The 23,613-nt window shown below is 41.1% G+C and overlaps 1 protein-coding gene across 2 annotated transcripts in view; it reads left to right on the forward strand.

Moving 5' to 3' along the window:
- Nucleotides 1-23,613, forward strand: part of BABAM2 (BRISC and BRCA1 A complex member 2) — a 531,071-nt gene that overhangs the window by 217,975 nt on the left and 289,483 nt on the right. For both annotated transcript variants that reach the window (XM_062209180.1, XM_062209178.1), the window contains one exon: nucleotides 14,603-14,677. In XM_062209180.1, the coding sequence (XP_062065164.1) occupies nucleotides 14,603-14,677 (75 nt within the window). The remainder of the gene's footprint in view (nucleotides 1-14,602; nucleotides 14,678-23,613) is intronic.

Consider the following 23,613-nt stretch of genomic DNA (forward strand, 5'->3'; position numbering starts at 1 on the left):
TTTTTGAATTCTATCAATTATTAGCAGACACTGGTCTTATGTATGTGATCCCTTTGATACTTAATCCTATCTTTTTGATAAGTTATGAACTTAAACGGATCATTTTAACTAGTAAGATGGCAGTGGTACCCACCTACTTAATGGGATTTGGAGTTTCATGGCAAGTTAAAACTTATTTTGTACCAAAATAAACATCTTTAAAAAAATTTATTTGAAAGGCAGAGAGAAAGAGGAAGAGAGAGAGAGAGAGAAATCAAGATCTTCTATCTACTGGCTTACTCCTCAAATTCCCAGGATAGCTGGGACTGGACCATGCTGAAGCCAGGAACCCAGAGTTCTTTTTGGGTCTCCCACATGGGTGACAGGGACCCAAGTATTCGAGCCATCACCTCTGCCTCCCAGGGTGCACATTGGCAGGAAGCTGAAATCAGGAGCAAAGGCAGCACTTGAGCCCAGGCACTCTTCTGGTGTGTGATATAGGTATCCCAAGCTGTGTCTAACCACTGTTAAAAACACCCACCCCAACTTATCATTTAATTCCATTTTCTGTGAACTTTTTGAAGTACCGTCATGTGCTCAGTAAATGTTTGTTAAGTGAATAAATGAGTGAATGAATGAATTGTGAGCTCTTCACTATACACACTTAGAGCTTTTAAATACCTTATACACTTTAAAAAATTTATATATTATTTATTTGACAGATAGAGTTAGAGAGAGAGAGAGAAAGGTCTTCCTTTTTCCGTTGGTTCACCCCCAAAATGGTCGCCACGGCCGGCGCTGTGCCGATCTGAAGCCAGGAGCCAGGTGCTTTTTCTTGGTCTCCCAAGCACTTGAGCCATCTTCCACTGCCCTCCTGGGCCACAGCAGAGAGCTGGACTGGAAGAGGAGCAACTGGGACTAGAACCCGGTGCCCATATGGGATGCCGGCGCTGCAGGCAGAGGATTAACCAAATGAGCCACGGCGCTGGCCCCATACACTTTTGATGACTAATATGTTGTTCAAAAATCAAACTTTATGAAAAGTTTTATGGTAAAAAGTCTTCCTCCCATTGTTCTATGGCCACCACTTTCCTGTCTCTCTCCTACCCCAGGTGGACACGAACACAGCTTTTTTCCTAGTAGAGTTCTTCAGAGTTTCTTTATGAATATATATATATATATCCATATATATATACAAATATATACAAATATATATTCCTCCTTTTTATCCAAATGTTAATATAAATTATACATTGTTTTGTACCTTGCTTTTGGCTTATAGCTCAGATTTTCTACCCATGTAAGTGCACATCGAATGCTCTCATTCTTTCTTTACAGTTGTATATAACATTGTATAAACATAATTTATTAAATATGAACTCTGGTGTTAGACATAAAGTTTATTTCTAATCTTCTCCTATTACAACTAATACTGTATCTTGTAAATGTGTCATTTGCAAGTATTTAATTATGTCTGTGAGATAAATAATTAGAAGTAGAATTGCTGGCTCAAAGAGTTTGTATGTTTATAATTTTATCATCAAAATGCCATCCGTAAAATTTGTATCAGTTTATTAATCCAGCAGCATTATAGGAAAGTGTTTGTTTCTCCATAGTGTTGTCAACAGTGTATTAATGTATTTGTAAATTTCTGTCAAACTTTACTTCTTGTAATGGCCAAGGAGCTCCTGTTGACATAACCCTTCCACCAGTAGCTAAGAGTTCTGAATAAAATGTAAAGCCATCTGTCCAAAAGCCCCAGAAGATGATCAAAGCAGACAGATCCTGGATGGGGTTGATGCTTGGAAAAAGAGAAAGTAGAGTCTTGATACTGCAGGATAATATCCTAACTTTTTTTTAAAATATTTATTTTATTTTATTTTATTTATTTATTTATTTATTTGACAGGCAGAGTGGATAGTGAGAGAGAGAGACAGAGAGGAAGGTCTTCCTTTTTGCCGTTGGTTCACCCTCCAATGGCTGCTGCGGCCAGCGCATCTCTCTGATCCGAAGCCAGGAGCCAGGTGCTTCTCCTGGTCTCCCATGCGGGTGCAGGGCCCAAGCACTTGGGCCGTCCTCCACTGCCTTCCCGGGCCATAGCAGAGAGCTGGCCTGGAAGAGGGGCAACCGGGACAGAATCCGGCGCCCCAACCGGGACTAGAACCCGGTGTGCCGGCACCACAAGGCGGAGGATTAGCTAAAGATTTATTTGAAAGACAGAGTTACAGAGAGAGGTAGAGACAGAGAGAGAGGTCTTCCATCCACTGCTTCACTCCCCAGATTGCTGCAACAGCTGGAGCTGCATACCCTTGGCCTGTTTTTTCTTAGGTTTTTTCAGCTCTCCCATTAAGGACATCAACTCTTCGTGATGGACTTGTTACATTTTCCTCAGTTGGTCAGTTGTCTTTTGCCATTGGTGATGGTTTTCTTTGCCATTCAAACACTATTTATATTCAGGTAGTTTGATAGTCTGTTCCTTTGTGGATTCTGAATTTGAAATCATATCAAAAAGGCATTCTCTGCTGCAAGGTTAGAAAGACATTTCTCAGTGTGTTCTTTATGATTTCTGTTTTATATTGAAATCAAAATCTTTAATCCATTTGACTTTCTTCTGATTTCTGATGTGAAATATGGATCTAAGTTTTACGTTGTTTTTTCCCTAGGTGACTACCTAATTGTCTCAACACCATCAGTCATACATTAAATGTATTTGGACTTATTTCTGGACTTAACTATTTTTTCTCCCTCTAGTCTGTTGATTTAACACCTCGCCTACCTTGCTATAATTGTTGTATTTTACAATATCTTTTACTATCTGGTATAGATTGTTCCCTCTCACTGTTCTTCTTTGTCAGGCTTGTCCCATCTGGTATTAATTCTTTTTTTTTTTTTTTCTCTCACATAGTCTTTTTTTTTTTTTTTTTGGAAGATTTATTTATTTATTCGAAAGTCAGAGTTACACAGAGAAAGGAGAGGCAGAGAGAGAGAGAGAGAGAGAGAGAGGTCTTTCATCTAATGGTTCACTCCCCAGAAGGCCGTAATGGCTGGAGCTGTGCTGATCCGAAGCCAGGAGCCAGGAGCTTCTTCTGGGTCTCCCACACAGGTGCAGGAGTCCAAGCACTTGGGCCATCTTCTACTGCTTTCCCAGGCCACAGCAGAGAGCTGGATCTGAAGTGCAGCAGTTGGGACTAGAATTGGCGCCCATATGAGATGCCAGCGCTTCAGGCCAAGGTGTTAACTCGCTGCGACACAGCGCCAGCCCTCACATTGTCTTTTGACTTAGCCCTTTTTTTTCCTTCAAAGATTTATTTATTTATTTGAAAGTCAGAGTTATAGAGGGAAAGTCAGAGAGAGATCAATCTTCCATCTCCAAGTGGCTGCAACAGCCAGGGCTGAGCCAGGCCAAAACCCAGGAGCCAGGAATTTCATCTGAGTCTCCCATGTGAGTGACAGGGGCCAAGAACTTGAGCCATCTGCTGCTGCTTTCCCAAGATCAGATATGGAGCAGCCAGGGCACAAGCCAGTGCCCATGTAGGATGCTGGCATTTCATGCTGTGGCTTTCCCCACTAAGCCACAATGCCGACCTCCTGACCTAGCTCTTTAAAGTTTCGATAGTGGTGAGCATTTGGTGCAGTGGTTAAGATGCCTCTTGGGACATTAGCATCCATATCAAAGGTGTCTGAGTTAGAGTCCTTGCCTGGCTCCTGATTCCAGCTTCCTGCTAATGTGAATATGGGGAGACAGCATATGGGGCTCAGTGCTTGGGTCCCTGCCAATGTGTTTGAGACCTGCATTGAGTTCTGGGATCCTGACATCAGCTCCAACTGATGAAGGCATTTGAGAATTGAGCCAGCAGATAGAAGATCTCTTCTTCTTTTTTTTCTTTCTCTTTTTCTTTCTTTCTTTCTTTTTTTCTTTTCTTTTTTTTTTTTTTTTTTGACAGGCAGATTTAGAGTGAGAGAGAGAGAGAGACAGAGAGAAAGGTCTTCCTATCTGTTGGTTCACCCTCCCAAATGGCTGCTACGGCTTACGCGCTGCGGCTGACACGCTGCACCGATCCGAAGCCAGGAGCCTGGTGCTTCTTCCTCATCTCCCATGTGGGTGCAGGGCTCAGGCCATCCTCCACTGCCTTCCCGGGCCACAGCATAGAGCTGGACTGGAAGAGGAGCAACCGGGACAGAATCTGGCGCCCCAACCGGGACTAGAACCTGGGGTGCCGGCACCGCAGGTGGAGGATTAGCCAAGTGAGCCGCGGCGCCGGCCAAATCTCTTCTATCTCTGTCTCTCTGTATTGAAATAAATAAATGTTTTTCCAGACAGGTCATGGAATGCTTTGCCTTTTGATAGCATTTATCACAGATTGTTATTTATAGGAGTGATAACTTTGATTAATGTTTGATCTACCTAGTAGACCATAAGCTCCTTAAGGGCAGCAGTCCTATGTCTTTTACTTGTTGTATTTGCAGTGCCTAATATAATACCTGACACATTTGAGGCTGTTAATACATAGTCATGGATGGGTGGATGCATTTTGAATCTTAGAGTTTTGCTTTATGAGTTTTTATTACTCTCAATGACTGTAGGCAAGATTCTTAACTGTTCTAAGTCTCAATGTTCTCATTTCTAAAATAGATGTGAATGGGGCCGGTGCTGTGGTGCAATGCATTAAAGCCCCGACCTGCAGCACCGGCATCCCATATGGATGCCGGTTTGATTCCTGGCTGCTCCACTTTTGATCCCACTCCCTGCAAATGCCTGGGAAAGCAGTGGAGGATGGCCTATGTACTAGGGTCCCTGTACCCACATGGGAGACCTGGAGGAAGCTCCTGGCTCCTGGCTTCAGATCGGCCCAGCTCTGGCCATTGCAGCTGTTTGGGTGTGAACCAGTAGATGGAAGACCTCTTTGTCTCTACCTCTCTCTGTAACTGTGACTTTCAAATAAATAAAATAAATCTTAAAAAAAAAAAGTATGAATGAGTTATAACTACTGGACAGTGTTTTTGGGACAATTGAATAATAGAAAACATTTTGTAAAGCATAAAATTTTAACTTGATTATTTTTACTTTTCCTTCCACAAGTGGCACATGTGTTTGCTAAGGAATAATCTCCAAATTTAGGCTTATTGGTTGTTAGGGTCCATTTGAACAACCACCTTTACCAGAGTGTCACCCAGCTAAAGTTACTGTCACTCTTGAGAGGTTTTTTTTCTTTGTTTGTTTGTTTTAAGCTTTTAGCCATCTAAGTGGTAAGAACAGTTTCAGACAAGAGCTTGTTTGTTGACCAGCAATGTGTCTCTCAGATAGGAAGTACAATTTCCCCTTTCAGAATAGCCTGAGTTTGTACAAGATGTCTACCTATAACTTTCAAAAGGAGAAGCAAACTGACAGCCGCTGTTACCCGAAGAAGAGCTTAGACCAAATAAATTGCCAACACCCAGAGTCTTGTTAGTTTGTGTTACTGCCAGTGTTCTATAACTTGAACAGCGGAAGGATTCACACGTTTATTGCTAATGCTGGAGAAATTGCCATGAAGGCAGTTGGCAGGAAGGCTGACATTTTAACAGTCATAGGTCAGATAAGTTCTACATCTGTCCAAGAGAAGATCTGACCAAAGACTGATAAAAAAAAAATCACATAATTCTGTTCACTTGGCTGCATTTAATGTCTCATTTTCAGCTTACAGGAAAGAGTGCTGTGGAAGCACTCTTTGATGTTACAACAGAGTGACTGTAAATTGCCTGGATAACTGTTGGAACTTAAGATATAAAAGCCCATAAAAGTCATTATCTGAGGATGAACAAGGATTTTTCTCTGGTGTTTTGCTCTTCATATAATGTTTCTAACTTGAATTTTACATTACGATATGTTTTAAATTAGCAATTTCACGAGGGAAGCCTGGCTTATGGGTCCTATGGAAAGTCAGCAACAGAACTGACAACTGAACTCTGGAGTCTGAGTTTCCAACATTTCCAGTGCCATTAGGAACTAGTGCTGAGTTTTCTTTATTCTTTCAACGGCAAAATAAAGAATATATGGTAGGCTGGAAAGCTGGAAATCAAGTGCTGCTTCTGGATTCCAGTAGAAGAAATTCCCTTCATACTCTTAAGTTTCTTTTATGATGACTTTAGTTGTGTCAATCAGCCTGTTGCTGATAAACACACATTATTATTAGTCCTGGGACCAACATTTCTTTTATTATGACGTTAGTTGTATAAATCAGCCTGTTGCCAATAAACACACATTTATGTTAGTTTTAGGATCAACATTTTGAGAAGGGATAAAGTAGGGATCATTGGAGAGTTTTAAAAGAATGTTGGTCCAAAATAGCTGGTAGAATAAAAATATATTGTGCAAACTAAAATAGGGCAAAAGAGCTAAAATGCAGTGCGTGGGCTAAAATAAGTAGCAGTTCAAATGAGTCCAAGTGCAAAATATGTAATTATCTGTCCTGTTACCTTATTTGCACAAGACTTCTTTTAATTTTTAAAATTCTACATTTCTCCCATTTTGTTGTTTCCAGTCTATACGAGTATATACAAGACCTATTGAGTATAATAAGCTGAAAGTTTTGAAATTACAAATTTAACCTTCATCTTGACATTGCACATTATTATGTAGCAATGGCTGTTTCTCTGTTGGTAAATGGTTTCCCTCCGTAAGTTGAAAATAAAGAAGAAATGAATTGAGTTCGATTTATCATTATCTCTTTAATTCCTTTCCCCAACCTCTTTAAATCCCATGGAACTTTTTAAAGTCCTCCCTCAACATCCCCCAAGAATGATTTAACAAACATTCTGAATTCTTGTAGTAGTCACTATTATGTTACCTAATTTGATGAATGCTTGTTGTATGCCCTAGAGCGGTTCAGAAATGTGGAGAAGAGAGTTTCTAGGGTGACCTTGGATCAGTTATTGGTGCTTATTTGCTCCAGTAACACTGACCTGCTTGCTGTTTCCTGAACATGTAGGACTCCTCCTGCAGACACTTTTTACACTTGCTTTTCCTTTGCCTGCACTATTTTGCTTTTTCACCTCTCTATCATCTTTGCTCAATTGTTACCTTGTCAGATGACTGTTTAAGTGAGAAAAATCCCCACCATGTGAGAGTTTACTTTTTGTGGTGAGAATAAACTGCAGGTGAACAAGGGCTGAAGCATTGAGTGGCAATTACAGTTCCTTGGCTTCAAAATAGTGGTGGCTCAGACCAGATGGTGCTGGAGCTGGTGAGAAGTGTTTGGGCTCAGGGTATGGTATTTATTTATTTATTTTTATAGATTTATTTATTTGAAAGAGTGGGGAGGAGTGAGAGTATCTTCCCTCTGCTGATTCATTCCTCAGATGACTACAATGGCCAGGGCCAAGCCAGGCCAAGGCAGGAGCCAGGAACTCTTTTTGGATTTTGCAAGTGGATGGCAAGGGCTCAGGTACTTGGGCCATCTTTTGCTGCCTTCCCAAGTGTATTAACAGGGATATGGATTGGAAACTGAGAAGCTGGGACCAGAACCTGCACTCTGCCTGCACCGCAATGCCGACCCCTCGGGGATTTGGCATTGTTCATGGTAGTTGCATGAGTGAAATTTAAATTAGGACAAGGGAAATTTGGCCATGAGCCAGGATGAGATTACTCAGGAGTGTAGATAAAGAGGTCTGGGAGGTGAGCCTAGGGGCACTGTAGAGGTTGAGAAGGCTAGAAAGAGGGCCAGTGGAGTAAAACCCTGGATACCCAGTAAAGAATGTTCCAGAAAAGGAGTGACCAGCTGTGTCAAATGCTGCAGAGAGAACGCTAAGATGAAGACTAAGGACCATCAGATTTTTCAGTGAACAGGTCATTGGTGATCTTGATGAGCTGTTCTGGAGCAGTAGAGAAGAAAGCCTTGCTAAAGAGAGTGTAAGAGAGTAAAAGAGGAAGTGTAGACATCAAATCAGAGTAGTTTTTTAAGGAGATAGTTTTGTAAGGTAGAACAGGGAAATGAGATGGGAGCCGATGTTTGCATGCTAACAAGAATGAGTAAACAATTGATTCTATAGGTGGAAAAGAATGGAAACAGTTGTTGGGAACATGGATTCTTTGGTGAGTGTTCCTTCTTTGTAGTACTGTTCAACACACCAAAGACTTCTCTGTTTTCTTTTCTATACCCTCAAACTCCCATGGGGCTGGTGTCCCCTTACGAGCTCCATTTCACTCCATACATACTGCTATATGTTTCTATACTTACCCCTTTCAGAGTATGGCTCCTGGTACTGAAAAACAGTCTTTTAGGTCTAGTTTTTTTTTTTTTTAAAGATTTATTTATGTATTTGAAAGTCAGAGTTACACAGAGAGGAGAGGCAGAGAAAGAGAGATCTTCCATCTGGTGGTTCACTCCCCAGTTGGCTGCAGTGGCTGGAGCTGCACCAATCCAAAGCCAGGAGCCAGGAGCTTCTTCTGGGTCTTCCACGTGGGTGCAGGGGCCCAAGGACTTTGGCCAATTTTTACTGCTTTCCCAGGCCATAGCAGAGAGCTGAATCGGAAGTGGAGCAGCCGGGACTCGAACCTGTGCCCATATGGGATGCGGGCACTTCAGACCAGGGCGTTAACCTGCTGTGCCACAGCGCCGGCCTCTATGGTCTAGTTTTGATCCAAAGAAACACATATAATCCAGTATGTTAGTCTTCGAGTCCTCAAGGAGGCTAACATACAACCACAATTTCTGGTAATCTTAGACTATAACCAGAAGGCAAGAATTGTATTAGAATCGTTTAAACCTTCTGCCACCCACCATGATGTACTATTTGTAATTCTTTAGGCAGCTCTGAAGTGTTTTCCCAAGTGCTATGTTGTGAATAGTCTCAACATAGAGACCTCCAATACTGGGAATAGCTGCTCAGCCCTTCAGAGTGCTGGCATTGCTGTAACTGTGTCACTCACATCAGCTCTGATTCTGAAAATGCAGTTCTCATTTTTGCCTTTTCAGTCACAGGGTTAGGCTTGTGGTGATGAAGAAGTGCTCTTTCTTTAGCCAAGGGCTGATGTCAGTTAAAATATGCAAGTTGTAAAACCAACCAAAAAATCGCTAGGCAGATGTCAGTTATTATTATCTTCTGAGCTCGAGGTTACTGCTTCTGTCTGCAAGTCCAGGATTTTAGGCCTGAGTTCTAAAATTTGGGCCCAGTCCTTTGTAGCCAGTTCCAGGGCATTTGTAGTAAGGCATGGTAAGGGCTGTGAAGATAAGCTGTTGTGAGATACATGTGTATGTGTATGTGTGTGCTCGATGAAAATGCTTGTCCGGTGCTTGCTGTATTGAAAGTTGTGTTTTGGGGGGAGTTTGTGCTACTCATTTATAAGGGGGAAGGTAATGAAGATATTGGGTGCTCTTCAGTGGTCACACTATACAAACAATAATGATGCACAAGGGTACTTCACAGAGTTTGTAGAAATGGGATTGTAAGTTTATTGCAGAGCCCCAAATTTTGAAATCATATTCTGAAAGATCATGGAAAATACATGTAATGGGGGAGAAATATACAGGGATTTCAAAATTTTTCGCACCCAAATAAACTTTGTTTTAAATCCTGTTTTCCCACAAATTTTTTGAAGTGCCTCGGGCTCTGGTTTAGCTCATCACCATGTCTGAATCCACAGTTACAGTGAGAAAGAGGGACAACCCAGGACCCACCAGCTCAGCATGCAACTTTGTTCCCTTTGCACAGGTTCCCAGGATCCCCCACATCTCTGCAGAGCCACATTGGAAAACCCTTCCTCTAGACGTAACAAACTTTTTTTTCCTTTTTTAATGTGACTCCCTAGCCTGTCTGTCATAAAAATTAAGAGAAAGGAGAGGCACTAAGATGGCAGAATCGGGAGGGAGCTTACTGCTCTAGTCTAGGGAAAAATACTTTAAAAAATGAGGAAAGAGTGAAATCTTGGGAGTTAGGGAAAAAGCAGCAGAGGAAACTCCATGCAAATTAGAGGGACACTGTGGATCTACATGGAGGGTGTGGAGGTGCACAGCTCCAGTCCCCAGCAGCCAAGAGCCTAGAGTGAGGAGAGACCAGATTGCAGCAGCCCAAGCCGCTGGTGATAAAGCTGTGGGAAGATCCTGGTGTGAGTCTGGCTTGGAGCCCTGTGGGGGACACTGTACCTGCCAATGTGGGGGGGAAAAAGAGGGCACATTTCTCTCTCCCTGACTACCTGGCACTGGTCTCCTGTAACTAACCAAGACTGGGCAGGCGCCATTTTGGACATATGTAACAGCTGTGCCAGCTTGTATCTGTGCACCCAGCAACTAGTTGAGACGAGACACCTGGCTGGGAGGTTTGACAAGGGGCTGGGTGCTCATAACTGTTTGAGCCTTGTGTGCTGGGACTGTCAAAACACTGTGGCTGCATGTGAGGGCACAGGGTGTGGCTGGGACTTTGGGCAGTCACTGTGGGTGGCTCCACATGCCCAGGGCTCCCTGATTCCCCGGTGAGGGTCATTGCTATGAGATCCATGCTCATACCAAGGACTGCCGGATCCATTGTGTGGTTCTTATGGCAGTGTGGATGAATATTGTACCCACTGGGGCTAGCGCCCAGGCATTGATCTCCTTGGAGGAATGGAGGTGAGCATGAGACTATGCCAACAGAACAGAACAAACCTCAGGCTCAATTTGGGAGTTACCTTGGATACCCGTCACCCTGGGGCACTCAACAGAGCTCCCTGGCCACACCCAGCATGTGCCTCAGAGTATTCACTGAAAGAGCAGACACTCCACTAATCCACAGAGGCATAGTTCAAAGATAAAAGCCATTGCAGGGGGAAAAAATAAATAAACCAACAAGTATCCCACAAAGCCTAAAAATTGACACAGCAGTTCAAGAAATAAGAATAAGGAAGATAACATGATGCCCCCAAAGGAACACAACACTTCAGTACTAGAATGTGAAAATGAAGAGATTGAAGAAATGCCAAAAGTGGAATTCAAGAATTGATTGTAGGTTTACTTAGAAGTAATCAGAAGCAAATCCACAAACTAAAGAATCCATACATTACATGAAAGAAAATTATTCTCATGAAATTGATATTTTAAAGAGAAATCAAAATGAAATATTGGAATTGAAGAATTCAATAGAATAAAAATGTGATGGAATGCCTTAACAACAGTGTATCTGAGTTAGAAGGCAAATCTCTGGAAATTTTACAGTCAGAACAAAGAAAAGAAGAAATTAAGAAACTAAAAAACCATGTTGGAGAAACATGGGATACTATCAAACAACCCAACATACATGTCTTAAGAGTTCCTGAAGGTGTGGAAAGAGAAATGGATTAGAAGGCCTTTTTAGTGAAATAATTACAGAAAGCTTCACCAGTTGGAGAAAGAAAGGGATGTCCAAGTATAGGAAGCATGTAGAACTCCTAACAGACATAACCAGAAAAGTTCTTCACCAAAATACATCATAGTCAAACTCTCCACAATAAAACATAAAGAACAGATTCTAAAATGTGCATGAGATAAACACCAGATTACTTTCAGAGGATCTCCAATTAGACTCACAGCTGACTTCTTATCAGAAGCTCTACAGGCTAGGAGAGAATAGTGAGATATATTCTGAATCTTAAGAGAAAAAAACCTGTCAACCCAGAATACTGTACCCTGCAAAGCTCTCATTTATGAATGAAGGTGAAATAAAGACATTCCATTACTAACAGAAATTGAAGAATGTGTCACTACTCATCCAGCCTTAGAAAAGATGCTTAATGCTACAAGGAGAAACATAGAAACATGATCATCCTGTGAAACAGAGTGAAGGCAGAAAATCTCCCAATAAAAATACAAAGGAAATCTAAAGTAAACAATAGGAAATTTATGGAAAAATGTCAAGGCCAAGTTGTTATTTATCCAATAGTCACCTTGACTGTAAATGGCCTCAACTCTCCAGTTAAAAGATACAAGACTGGCTAAATGGATTAAAAAACAAGACCCATCTATTTGCTGTCTATAAGAAACACATCTCACCAAAAAGATGTACACAGACTGAAAGTGAAAGGATGGAAAAAAATATTCTATGCTAATAGAAACCAATAAAGAGCTGGTGTAGTCATCCTAATATCAGACAAAATAGACTTTAACACAAAAACTGTTAAAAGAGACAAGGGGGCCGGCGCCGTGGCTCACTTGGTTAATCCTCCGCCTGTGGCATCGGCATCCCATTTGAGCACCGGGTTCTAGTCCCGGTTGCTCTTCTTCCAGTCCAGCTCTCTGCTGTGGCCTGGGAGGGAAGTGGAGGATGGCCCAAGTGCTTGAGCCCCTGCACCCGCATGGGAGACCGGGAGGAGGCACCTGGCTCCTGGCTTTGGATCTGTGCAGTGCCAGCCGTAGCTGCCATTTGGGGAGTGAACCAACGGAAAGAAGACCTTTCTCTCTGCCTCTCTCTCTCACTGTCAAAATACCTGTCAAATAAATATATTTAAAACAAGATACAAAGAAGGGCACATGTAGTGATTAAGGGATCAGTTCAACAGAAGATATGAGTATAATAAATATATATAAACCTAATTATAGGGCACCTGGTTATTTAAAAGAAATGTTAATGGATCTAAAGGGAGATATGGACTCCCATACAGTAGTAATGGGGGACTTTAGTACCCCACTTTCAGCAATGGACAGATCAGCTAGAAATAAAATCAGCAAGGGAGCAACAGTCAATTGACACGATAGACCAAATGGATCTAACAGATATCTATAGAGCTTACCATCCTACAGTTACAGCATACTCATTCTTCTCACCAGTGCATGGGACTTTCTCTAGGATAGACCACATGCAAGGTCATAAAGCAAGTCTCAGCAAATTCAAAAAAATAAAAATCATACCATGCATCTTCTCTGACCACAATGGAATGAAGCTAGAAACCAACAGCTCAGGAATCTCTAGAACATGTGCAAACACATGGAGACTGAACAGCATGCTTGTGAATGAACAGTGGGTCGTAGAAGCAATCAAAAGAGAAATAAAAAAACTGTCGAGAAATGGGTTTTTTCCCCCCATATTATTTGTTGAACTCTTTTGTTAGTATAGAGTTAATCTGTGTGTGAAGTTAATTGAAAATAGATCTTAGTAAAAAATAAGAATGGGATTAGGGGAAGGGGGAGGAAAAAAGGGTGGGAGTGAGGATGGGAGGGTGGCTACCCATGGGAAGCATGACTATCACTGTGTTCCTAAAGTTGCATTTATGAAATACATGAATTTTATATACCTCAAATAAAAGGTTTCAGGGGAAAAAGAAAAAAGTATACATGAAAAATTAAGAGAAAAACTTGTTTTCTTTTTTAAAAATTATAAGCTGGGGTCAGCACTGTGGCACAGTGGGTTAAAGCCTTGGCCTTCAGTGCTGGCATCCCATATGGGCATCGTTTCAAGTCCTGGCTGTCTCACTTTCAGTCCAGCTTCCTGCTTATGTGTTTGGGAAAGCAGTGGAATATGGCCCAAGTGCTTGGGCCCCTGCACCCACATGGGAGACCCAGAAGAAGCTCCTGGCTCCTGGCTTTGGATTGGCCCAGCTTCAGCCATTACGGCCATTTGGGGAGTGAACCAGCAGATGGAAGATCCCCTCCCCCCCAACCATCTCTACCTCTCTCTGTAACTCTGACTTTCAGGTAAATAAAATTAATCTTTAAAACAAATTAAGAGGGCCAGCACAGTGGCTCACTTGGTAAATCCTCTGTCTGCGGCGCTGGCATCCCACATGGGCACCATATTCTAGTCCCGGTTGTTCCTCTTCCAGTCCAGTTCTCTGCTGTGGCCTGGGAGGGCAGTGGAAGATGGCCCAAGTGCTTGGGCCCCTGCACCCGCATGGGAGACCAGGAAGAGGCTCCTGGCTCCTGGCACCTGGCTTCGGATTGGCGCAGCACCGGCCATGGCAGCCATTTAGGGAGTGAACCAACGGAAGGAAGACCTTTCTCACTGTCTGTAACTCTACCTGTCAAATAAAAAAAAAAAAAAATAAGAGCTATTATAACCTAGTTAAATGCTTTAAATTGCCAAGCTTCTATATAGCAACTTCCCTGTAGAATTTAGTTCATGGAGGGAATTACTGGAAAATATGGTTTGAAGATAATGATGTTATGGATTGTCAGGAAATTGGAATCCTGTTTGGAGTATCCAGTTATGTACTGCTTCATATGGGTAAAATTTGACCTTTGTGTGTACTTCCAAACAAACATAAGGGATGGTGTTACATGTCTTCAGCTTTGTGAGTTGTAAATATTACTGTGGTAGTTTGAATGCTTTAGTAAAAACAAATGAATAGAAAGGGTAGGTCTGTCCCTATTGTTTGGGTTTTTGAAAAATAATAATCATACATTCATATGTTCTTTTCATACTTTTAGGAAGTCAAAAAGGTAATACTACTGAGTTATAATTTTATTGTACATTTAAAATGCAGATTTTACAAAATTTAAATTATGCTTTTAGTAACTAATAATTTAATAATTCTTTTTATCCTCCCCTACTTTTCTAACCTTCTTTTCTTGCCTCATAGTAAGAAACTCAAATTGAAGATGCTTGCATTTTGAACAGGTTGAACTTGTGGCCTTGGCTATAATTGTCACTTCTCAAATCTATTTTTGATTTTAATCTTATTATTATACCTTTCTTCCCACAGACTGGTGAATTTTCGGCTCGTTTCCTTTTGAAGTTGCCAGTGGATTTCAGCAATATTCCCACATACCTTCTCAAGGTAGAAATATATGATTATTAGTATGCGAATGCAAATGAACTTTCCAAGCATTTATTTTGCTTAATATTTGTATGACTGGTTTGTCAGCATTTTGTTGAGACGATGAATTCAATTAAATTAGTCATTGAATGGAGATCTATAGAGTAATTTACCTAAAAGCTAAAATAGTAGCATTTATTTATTTTTTAACTTTGATTTAATGAATACAAATTTCCAAAGTACAGCTTATGGATTACAATGGCTTTCCCCCCCATAACTTCCCTCCCACCCGCAACCCTCCCCTTTCCTGCTCCCTCTCCCCTTCCATTCATATCAAGATTCATTTTCAATTCTCTTTATATACAGAAGATCAGTTTAGTATATATTAAGCAAAGATTTCAACAGTTTGCCCCCACATAGCAACACAAAGTGAAAAAATACTGTTGGAGTACTAGTTACAGCATTAAATAACAGTGTACAGCACATTAAAGACAGAGATCCTACATGATATTTTTAAAAAATTAATTAATTTTCGATGCAATTTCCAATTTAACACCAGGTTTTTTTTTTTTTTCATTTTCAATTATCTTTATATACAGAAGATCGATTCAGTATATACTAAGTAAAGATTTCATCAGTTTGCACCCATACAGAAACACAAAGTGTAAAAATACTGTTTTAGTACTAGTTATAGCATCACTTCACATTAGACAACACATTAAGGACAGATCCCACCTGAGATGTAAGTACACAGTGACTCCTGTTGTTGACTTAACAATTTGACACTCTTGTTTATGGCGTCAGTAAAGTCATGTAGAAGTGAGTTTTTCATATAAGATAAAATTAGTTTAAGAAAATTAAACTTTGGGGGGAAATCCCTTAATATTATCAGGATGAAAGACTCTCATAGAAGTTTTTTTTTTTTTTAAGATTTATTTATTTATTTGAAAGGCAGAATTACAGAGAGACAGAGGGAGGGAGGGAGGGGGAGAGAGAGAGAAGGAGAGGGAGAGAGAGAGAGAGAGAGAGAGATCTTCTGTCCATTGGTTTACTCCCCACAATGGCCAGAGCTGGGCTGATCCAGAATCAGGAGCCTGGAGCTTCTTCCAAGTCTCCCATGCGAGTGCAGAGGCCCAAGGATTTGGGCCATCTTCTACTGCTTCCCCAGGCCATAGCAGAGAGCTGGATCGGAAGTAGAGCAGCCAGGACTTGAACCAGTGCCCATGTGGGATGCTAGCTCGGCAGGCAGATGTTTGACTTACTACAACACAGTGCCAGCCCCTTGTATGAGTCCTTTTAATAGGATTGTGTGTTAGCCATGCTGTGCTAAAGTTGGCACTCAGGCAACATCAGAGCTGAACTTTTCTGGAGAGACCCAGAATCCATTTGATCAGAATGTTATAGCATTCTTTAAAATGTGATCCAGGCAAAGTATCTCCTACTGAGCAGCTCTTCTGAGGAGACTCTGTAAATGCTTTGCAGCTGAGAAGTGGACTCCTAGTGACTAGGTTATGGTTACTGGGAGAGAAACGATGTGGACCAGGGAACAGAGTCTGAAGAGGAAGCCTAAGACAGAGGCCCAAGTGCATCATAGATAAGGATTTTGATTATGACTTAAGATGTGTCCTACCTCAGCTTCTGTTTCAACCTGTGGTCATTTAACTTCATTGTAATGTAAGAAGAATTTCTGCCTTCTTCATTTGATGTTTTTCATAGAGCTTGTAGTATGTATAACTAGCTAGAGAGCAGACAGAATCCTGGTGCAAGTTTCCCTGCATAGTGGAGTAGCCAGTAACTGATATTAGATGATAATCTTGGTAATGGTTCGAAGTATGGTTTGGTAGAGTATAAGCTATACCCGTGGGGTAGATTTTTTTAAAATTTCATCTAAGAGAGAAAATTACTCTCTTTTTCCTTAAGTAAAGCATGGAATTTTTGTGCGTCACTAAACTTTGATTTTTGGTTTCCAGTTGACTAGTTTTCCACTCTGCTCCCAGCAGTTGTGAAGTCCCAGTAAGAATGGAGGTCAGCAATTTCCATCAGTTTTTTCTCATCTCTGCTGTGGGAAATATACATATTAGATCTGTGATTATCAACCCTAATTAATTTGGTTTCAGTAACTGCTGTATTCTATTAGAATAGTTAGTAGTCTCCTTAGGAATCCTTGTAACGCATGTCCAGTGATCTCCTCCATATATTCCAGTTAAAACCATCAGTTCATTTAAAATGGAATTCAATAGTAAATGAGAATGCATTATTCATATAATCATCTTAATCCACAGTTTACAGTTAGAGTATCTTTGTTTTGACTTGTTGAGCCTTATCGGTTTGAGTGGTCTTCCTGTTTATTTGAAATTGATGTTGCCTCTGTTCATGTTCTTGAGGATCAAAGGGGAGAACATGCTTGTTGGCTCACGTTACCTAATTTGTTTCTCTTCTATTCCTTTCTATCTTAAGAACTTCGCTTTATCTTATGTCCTTAGTTTCTTCACGAGTGGATGAAAGGTGAAACCTATTTGCTGACATGATAAAGTCCTGCCTCCCCCCACTGCCTGCGTAGCACCACCGCTTGCACTACTGTAAGATGACTTATCGCCTGTAGATGGAATGCCTCAGTTACAACATTAATAAATTTCTAGACCTTTAGTTCATTCAGACAGTAAAACAAGAAGCACAAAAAAGTACAAATGATCTTTATAACACAAAACAAGTTAAAAAATAATAAAAAACCAACCAGCATACCAGCAACAATCTAAAAGGTTTTCCACAGTTGATAAAGTTGTTATATTACAAGCTTGGAACTATTTGGCCATGCTCTTCAGAAAGAGTTTGCATTAGAAACTACTTTACAAATTATTTGCATGTTAATGATCCTAGGCCTGCAGTTGATAGTCTAAGTCTAAAAATAAAATAAACTCCTCCAATTCCTAGGTATGGGGTGCTCTTCCCCATCATCAAGGTAGTGTTATTTCACCAGCTGAACAGGTAAAAGGAAAGTAGAATTTAAAAATATTAAGATAGTGGGGCTGGCGCTTTGGTGTAGTGAGTAAAGCTGGCACCTGCAGTGCCAGCATCCCGTATCTGGAAGAAGCTCCTGGCTCCTGGCTTCGGATTGGCACAGCTACGGCTGTTGTGGCCATTTGGGGAGTGAACCAGCCAATGGAAGACCTCTTTCTCTCTAGCTCTCTCTGCCTTTCTGTAACTTTGCCTTTCATTAATAAAATAAATCTTTTAAAAATGAGATAGCATAAAGTTTATTTTATGTGCAGTTTTATTCTGAGATTTTCTGTTTTTTTTTTTTTTAATAGAAAGCTTTTATTTAATAAATATAAATTTCTTAAGTACAACTTTTGGATTATAGCGGTTCTTTCCCCCCATACCTGTCCTCCCACCTCCAAACCATCCCACTTCCTACTCCCTCTCCCATCCAATTCTTCGTTAAGATTCATTTTTTTTAAAGACTTATTTATTTACTTTGAAAGTAAGAGTTACACAAAGAGAGAAGGAGAGGCAGAGAGAGAGAGAGAGTGAGAGAGCGAGAGGGGTCTTCCATCCGATGGTTCACTCCCCAATTAGCCACAACAGCTGGAGCTGCCTGATCAGAAGCCAGGAGCTTCCTCCAGGTCTCCCACGTGGTTGCAGGGACCCAAGGACTTGGGCCATTTTCTGCTGCTTTCTCAGGCCACAGCAGAGAGCTGGATTGGAAGTGGAGCAGCCGGGTCTCGAACTGGCGTCTAGATGGGATGCCAGCACTGCAGGTGGTGGCTTTACCCACTATTCCACGGCGCCAACCCCAAGATTTATTTTTAATTATCTTTATATACAGAAGATCTGCTTTATACTAACATAAAGATTTCAACAGTTTGCACCCACACAGACAGGCACACAGTATAAAGTACTGTTTGAAGACTAGTTTCACTGTTAATTCTCATAGTTCAACACATTAAGGACAGAGGTCCAAGATGGGGAGCAAGTGCACAGTGATTCCTGTTGTTGATTTAACAATTGACATTCTTATTTATGATGTTGGTAATCACACGAGGCTCTTGCCGTGAGCTGCCAAGGATATGGAAGCCTCTTGAGTTCACAAACTCTGTCAGTATTTAGACAGGGCCATAATCAAAGTGGAAGTTCTCTCCTCCCTTCAGAGAAAGGTACCTCCTTCTTTGATGGCCCCTTCTTTCCACCAGGAACTCACTCACAGAGATCTTTCATGTAGATCATTTTTTGCCACAGTGTCTTGACTTTCCATGCCTGAAAGAGATTGCGTAAAGTTTGACTACATAGCCCATTCATTTTTTACAGTGATGTTTTATTATGTGAGGATGAAGCCATCATTCACTCATAAGTTTCTGGTTTTTTTTTTTTCTTTAAAATATTTATTTCTTTATTTGAAAGGCAGAGTTACAGAGAGGCAGAGAAAGAGGAAGAGAGAGGTCTTCCATCTGCTGGTTCACTCCCCAAATGGCTGCAGTGGCCAGAGCTGATCCTATCCGAAAGCAGGAACCAGGAGCTTCCTCCAGGTCTCCCACGCAGGTGCAGGAACCCAAGGAATTGGGCCATCTTCTACTGCTTTCCCAGGCCATAGCAGAGAGCTGGATTGGAAGTTGAGCAGCAGGGATTTGAACCGGCGCCTATATGGGATGCCTGCATTGAAAGTGGCGATTTTACCTGTTATGCCTGCCACAGTGCCAGCCCCCATAAGTCTCTGTTAGCAAGTATAGCTATTTTCCCCATGCATAGACTTCTTTGATGTTAGGATGAAAAGGCCATTAAGTATTAAATGATATGTTTTTGCTTACTTTTCTTTAAGAATGCATGATTCTTTTTTTTTTTAAAGACTTACTTATTTGAAAGGCAGAGTTATAGAGAGGCTGAGGCAGAGAAAGAAAGAGAGAAATCTTCCATCTGCTGGTTCACTCCTCAAATGGCTGCAATGGCTGGAGCTAGGCCAATCCAAAGCCAGGAGCCAAGCCAGCAGCTTTTTCATGACTCTCATGTGGGTATAGGCGCCCAAGCACTTGGGCCATCTTCTACTGCCTTCCCAGGCCATAGCAGAGAGCTGGATCGGAAGTGGAACAGTTGGATCTTGATCCGGTACCCTGTGAGATGCCATCATTGCAGGTGGCAGTTTTGCCCACTATGCTACAGCCCCGGCCCCAAGAATATATAGGAGAGTGACTTTATTCTGAAAATGAAGCCTGACTTTAGTATTTGGATTTTATATCTTGTTGAGCCAACTCAAAGGATTAGATAAATGATTTATGTAAAAGCTTAAGTCAGTAGAAAAATATTTCAGTATTCATTAGAATTTGTGGGTGGTAGGAATTCCACATGTACTTCTTTAAACAAATGGGGAAATGTACAAATCCTCTTCAGTGGTCCAGGCAGCTGGAAGGTGGCCTAAGGTTGCTAGCCTGCAGGTCAGGCTTAGACCAGCCTTCCCATGCCTGTTCTGCTTGGAATCAGTTGCACACCTTGAACTTCTTGACTGCTGTTTTTGGGGAGAAATTGTGTCCTGCAGTAAAGGAGAGATTACTGAAGTAAATATTTGCTACAATGCTAAACCAAAGAAAAGTTTTAGAATTGTATACAGTCAGCCCTCTGTATTCCTAGGTTCCATATCCATGAATTCAACCCATTGCCACTTAAAGTTATTTGGGGGAAAAAAATTGCCCTGAACTGAAAATATACAGACTTTTTTCCTTGTAATTATTTCATAAACAACACAGTGTAGCAACTATTTATATAGCATTTATGTTACAGTAGGTATTGTAAGTAATCTAGAGATGATTTAAAGTATATAGGGGGACGTGTTTAGGTTATATGCAAATACTGTGCCAGATAAGGGACTAAGCATCCATCAACTTTGGCATCCATGGGGATGGAGGCTTCTGGAACCAATCCCCATGGACATTGGGGGATGACTGTACTTTTTTGTATGCCAGAGCTGGTAATTAGAAAATACTGTTCTTAATTTTCTTGGGATATGGTGAAAACTGACATATGTATATTCCCATCTTTGCTTTTGTCTAGGGAATTATTGAACCTAGCAATATGATGCTGACAAAGCATTTTTTCTATTTCTTTTTTTTTGGGGGGGGGGCAGGGGACTTTGGAAGAAACTTATCCACGATTAGGTTACTAAAAAAGGTTGTAATTTTATGCTAAACATTTTAAACATCTGAACATGAAGTACTCAAAAAGTAATAATGCAGTATTTTGTTAAAAGGGAAAATTTGAAAACAGTGATATGTGCTTGAATTTATGTCTTAATAAGTCAGGTTTTATTTTTAAAGATTTATTTATTTGAAAGACAGAGTTACAGAGAGGGAGAGACAGAGGAAGAGGAATCTTCCATTCTCTGGTTCACTCACCAAATGGCCACAACAGCCTGTTCTGGGCCAGATCAAAGCCAGGAGCCAGGAGATTTTTCTGAGTCTCCCACATGGGTGCAGGGGCCCAGGGAATTGGGCCATCTTCTACTGCTTTCCCAGGCGCATTAGCAGGGAGCTGGATCAGAAGTGGAGCAGGGGCTGGTGCTGTGGTGAAGCAGGTAAAGCCATCGGCTGCAGTGCCGGCATCCCACATGGGCGCCGACTTCGAGTCCCAGCTGTTCTACTTCCAATCCAGCTCTCTGCTGTGGCCTGGGAAAGCAGTAAGATGGCCCAAATCCTTGTGCCCCTGTACCCACATGGGAGACCGGGAAGGATCTCCTGGTTCCTGGCTTCGAATCAGCCCAGCTCTGGCCATTGCGGCCATCTGTGGAGTGAACCAGCGGATGGAAGACCTCTCTCTCTCTCTCTCTCTCTCTCTCTCCCTGTCTGTCTGTCTGTCTGTCTCCGCCTCTGCTTCTGCCTCTCTGTAATTCTGCCTTTCAAATAAATAAATCTTTAAAGAAGAAAAAAAGAAGTAGAACAGCTGGAACTTGAACCAATGCCCATATGGGATGCTGACATTGCAGGCATTGGCTTTACCCACTATGCCATGGCACTGGCCCCAGTAAGTCAGTTTTATATAGAATATAGCAAATTTAAAATCCTATAGAGTTAGGAGCCTATTAGTATCACACAGAAATATTTAGGGAAATTTCTGGAACCATTGGGTTAGAAAGTTAAATGCAAGTTTTTCCTGCTAATAATAAATATTATTAGTAATATATAAATAACTATGTAAAATAATCAATATTAATATATGGGATATTAATATTATCTTTGCAATAAATTAGTGGTAACTTTTTTTTGTTCCATAAGAAAAACCATGTTATTTATGTAGTCTACTAGTTCCTCGAGTGTCTCTAAACTAGGCGTGATTGAGCTCCAGTCCAGGCCAGAAGCAGAGCTGTAACCAATTCATTACAGTGGAAGTATTTGTACTTATAGTTTCTATAGTAATCTTACTGGCATCATTTAATATCACAAAGTGAGACCATTCATCCTGGTGAATTGCTTCATGAATTACAATTCCACTACAGAATCTGAATCATGACCCTGTATGGAAATGAGAGTGAAAAAGCTAACATCGGTCATCTGTCTTAAGAGATGAGAGTGTCATCTGTCTTAGGCGACTGTGACTCTACTGATCCATCAAGGCAGACTCAGAACACGGGTCAGTTTGCCAGGCAGAGGCAGAAAGCAGGAATTAAAGTCATGTTGTCAAGAGATGTTCAGGAGCCTGGACAGTCAGAATTGTAGTGGGTATCTGGTCTGTAAACAGTTATGGTCCAGATGGGTTGTTTACATGAGGAGAGCATCTGAGGTCCCTATGTGCTGAGATTATCTGCTTGGTATAGCGGCTGCCTCCTCAGCATGACACAACCTAGCAGGTTATCTGCTTTATACTCAGTCTACTTTCAATCAAAGCTAGGTTAGCAGATGTAGGTGCTCATGGGGCCAGGCAGATACTAGGAAAAGTGAAACTGCCTTGATGTAACCTAGTAGGGTGTGATGAGAGCTATAGTGAGCTAGCCAGCGTGTGCTTCATACAAAGGCAGAGCTGCTGTCCAGCTACACAGTTGTTGCCCATTTGTAGCCTGTGGGCCTCTTGTTGCCAGACATACAGCTGTTATTAAATGGAGGCCAGAATCTCAGGTTTTTGTTTTTTTAATATGAAATGGCCTGCATTATGAGTGATGGTAGATAAATACTGTTTAAAAACATTGTACAGACTGAATAGAATGCCTCTGCCATGGCCAAGGGGTTCATCGCACGCTTGCTCTAGTGCCCAATAGTCTCATAACCATGTGGGGCATAGAAGGCTCTTCTTATGAACACCCATTTCAAGTGATGCTGTCATTTTTTCACATAGCTAGGAAAAACTGGTAATGGCATAAGCATTACAAAAGTGTGTGTGTGTGTGTGTGTATGAGACAGTCACAGTTGGTTACTTATTATCAAGAATTGAGTCTCAGTAAATTGGCAGAGTTGAAATTTCTCATTCTTCTCATATTCCCTTAGAATAGGGGACCAAGGAGAGAGGAGGGTTTTGCATTCTTTGCACCCAGAATAGAATTAGACTGATTAAAGTCTATGGAAGATTTTACGGACATGGCGGGATGGATGGGTGGAATGAAATCTTGCATTGTCCTGTATTATTTGGAATTGTTTGAAAGCCCCTTTGGTTTTACCTGTTTCCTAGGAAGGAGATTGTTAATCTCCCCCAACTACTCTATTTATTTAATTTCCAGCAAGCTTCTTAGGGTGATATGTGTTGACTATAGTTATTTCTTAGCAGCCCTGACAGCAAACACTAAAAAGCCCTCTTACTCTATTAAATGAGTATATATTCAGAAGTTGCCCTTACAAAGATTTTTCTCTAAAGCAAAAATTAAATGATGCCTCAGAATTTGAGAACTTTTAGTTCAGATTTTTTTTTTTTTTTTTAAATCCAGTAAAGTGACTCTAAGCAGCTTTTGGGAGAATGCTTTAACTCATTCTTGTGCAATCTGGCTTTAAAGC

Source organism: Lepus europaeus, chromosome 13, assembly GCF_033115175.1.
Source record: "Lepus europaeus isolate LE1 chromosome 13, mLepTim1.pri, whole genome shotgun sequence".
In the NCBI taxonomy this organism is placed as follows: domain Eukaryota; kingdom Metazoa; phylum Chordata; class Mammalia; order Lagomorpha; family Leporidae; genus Lepus; species Lepus europaeus.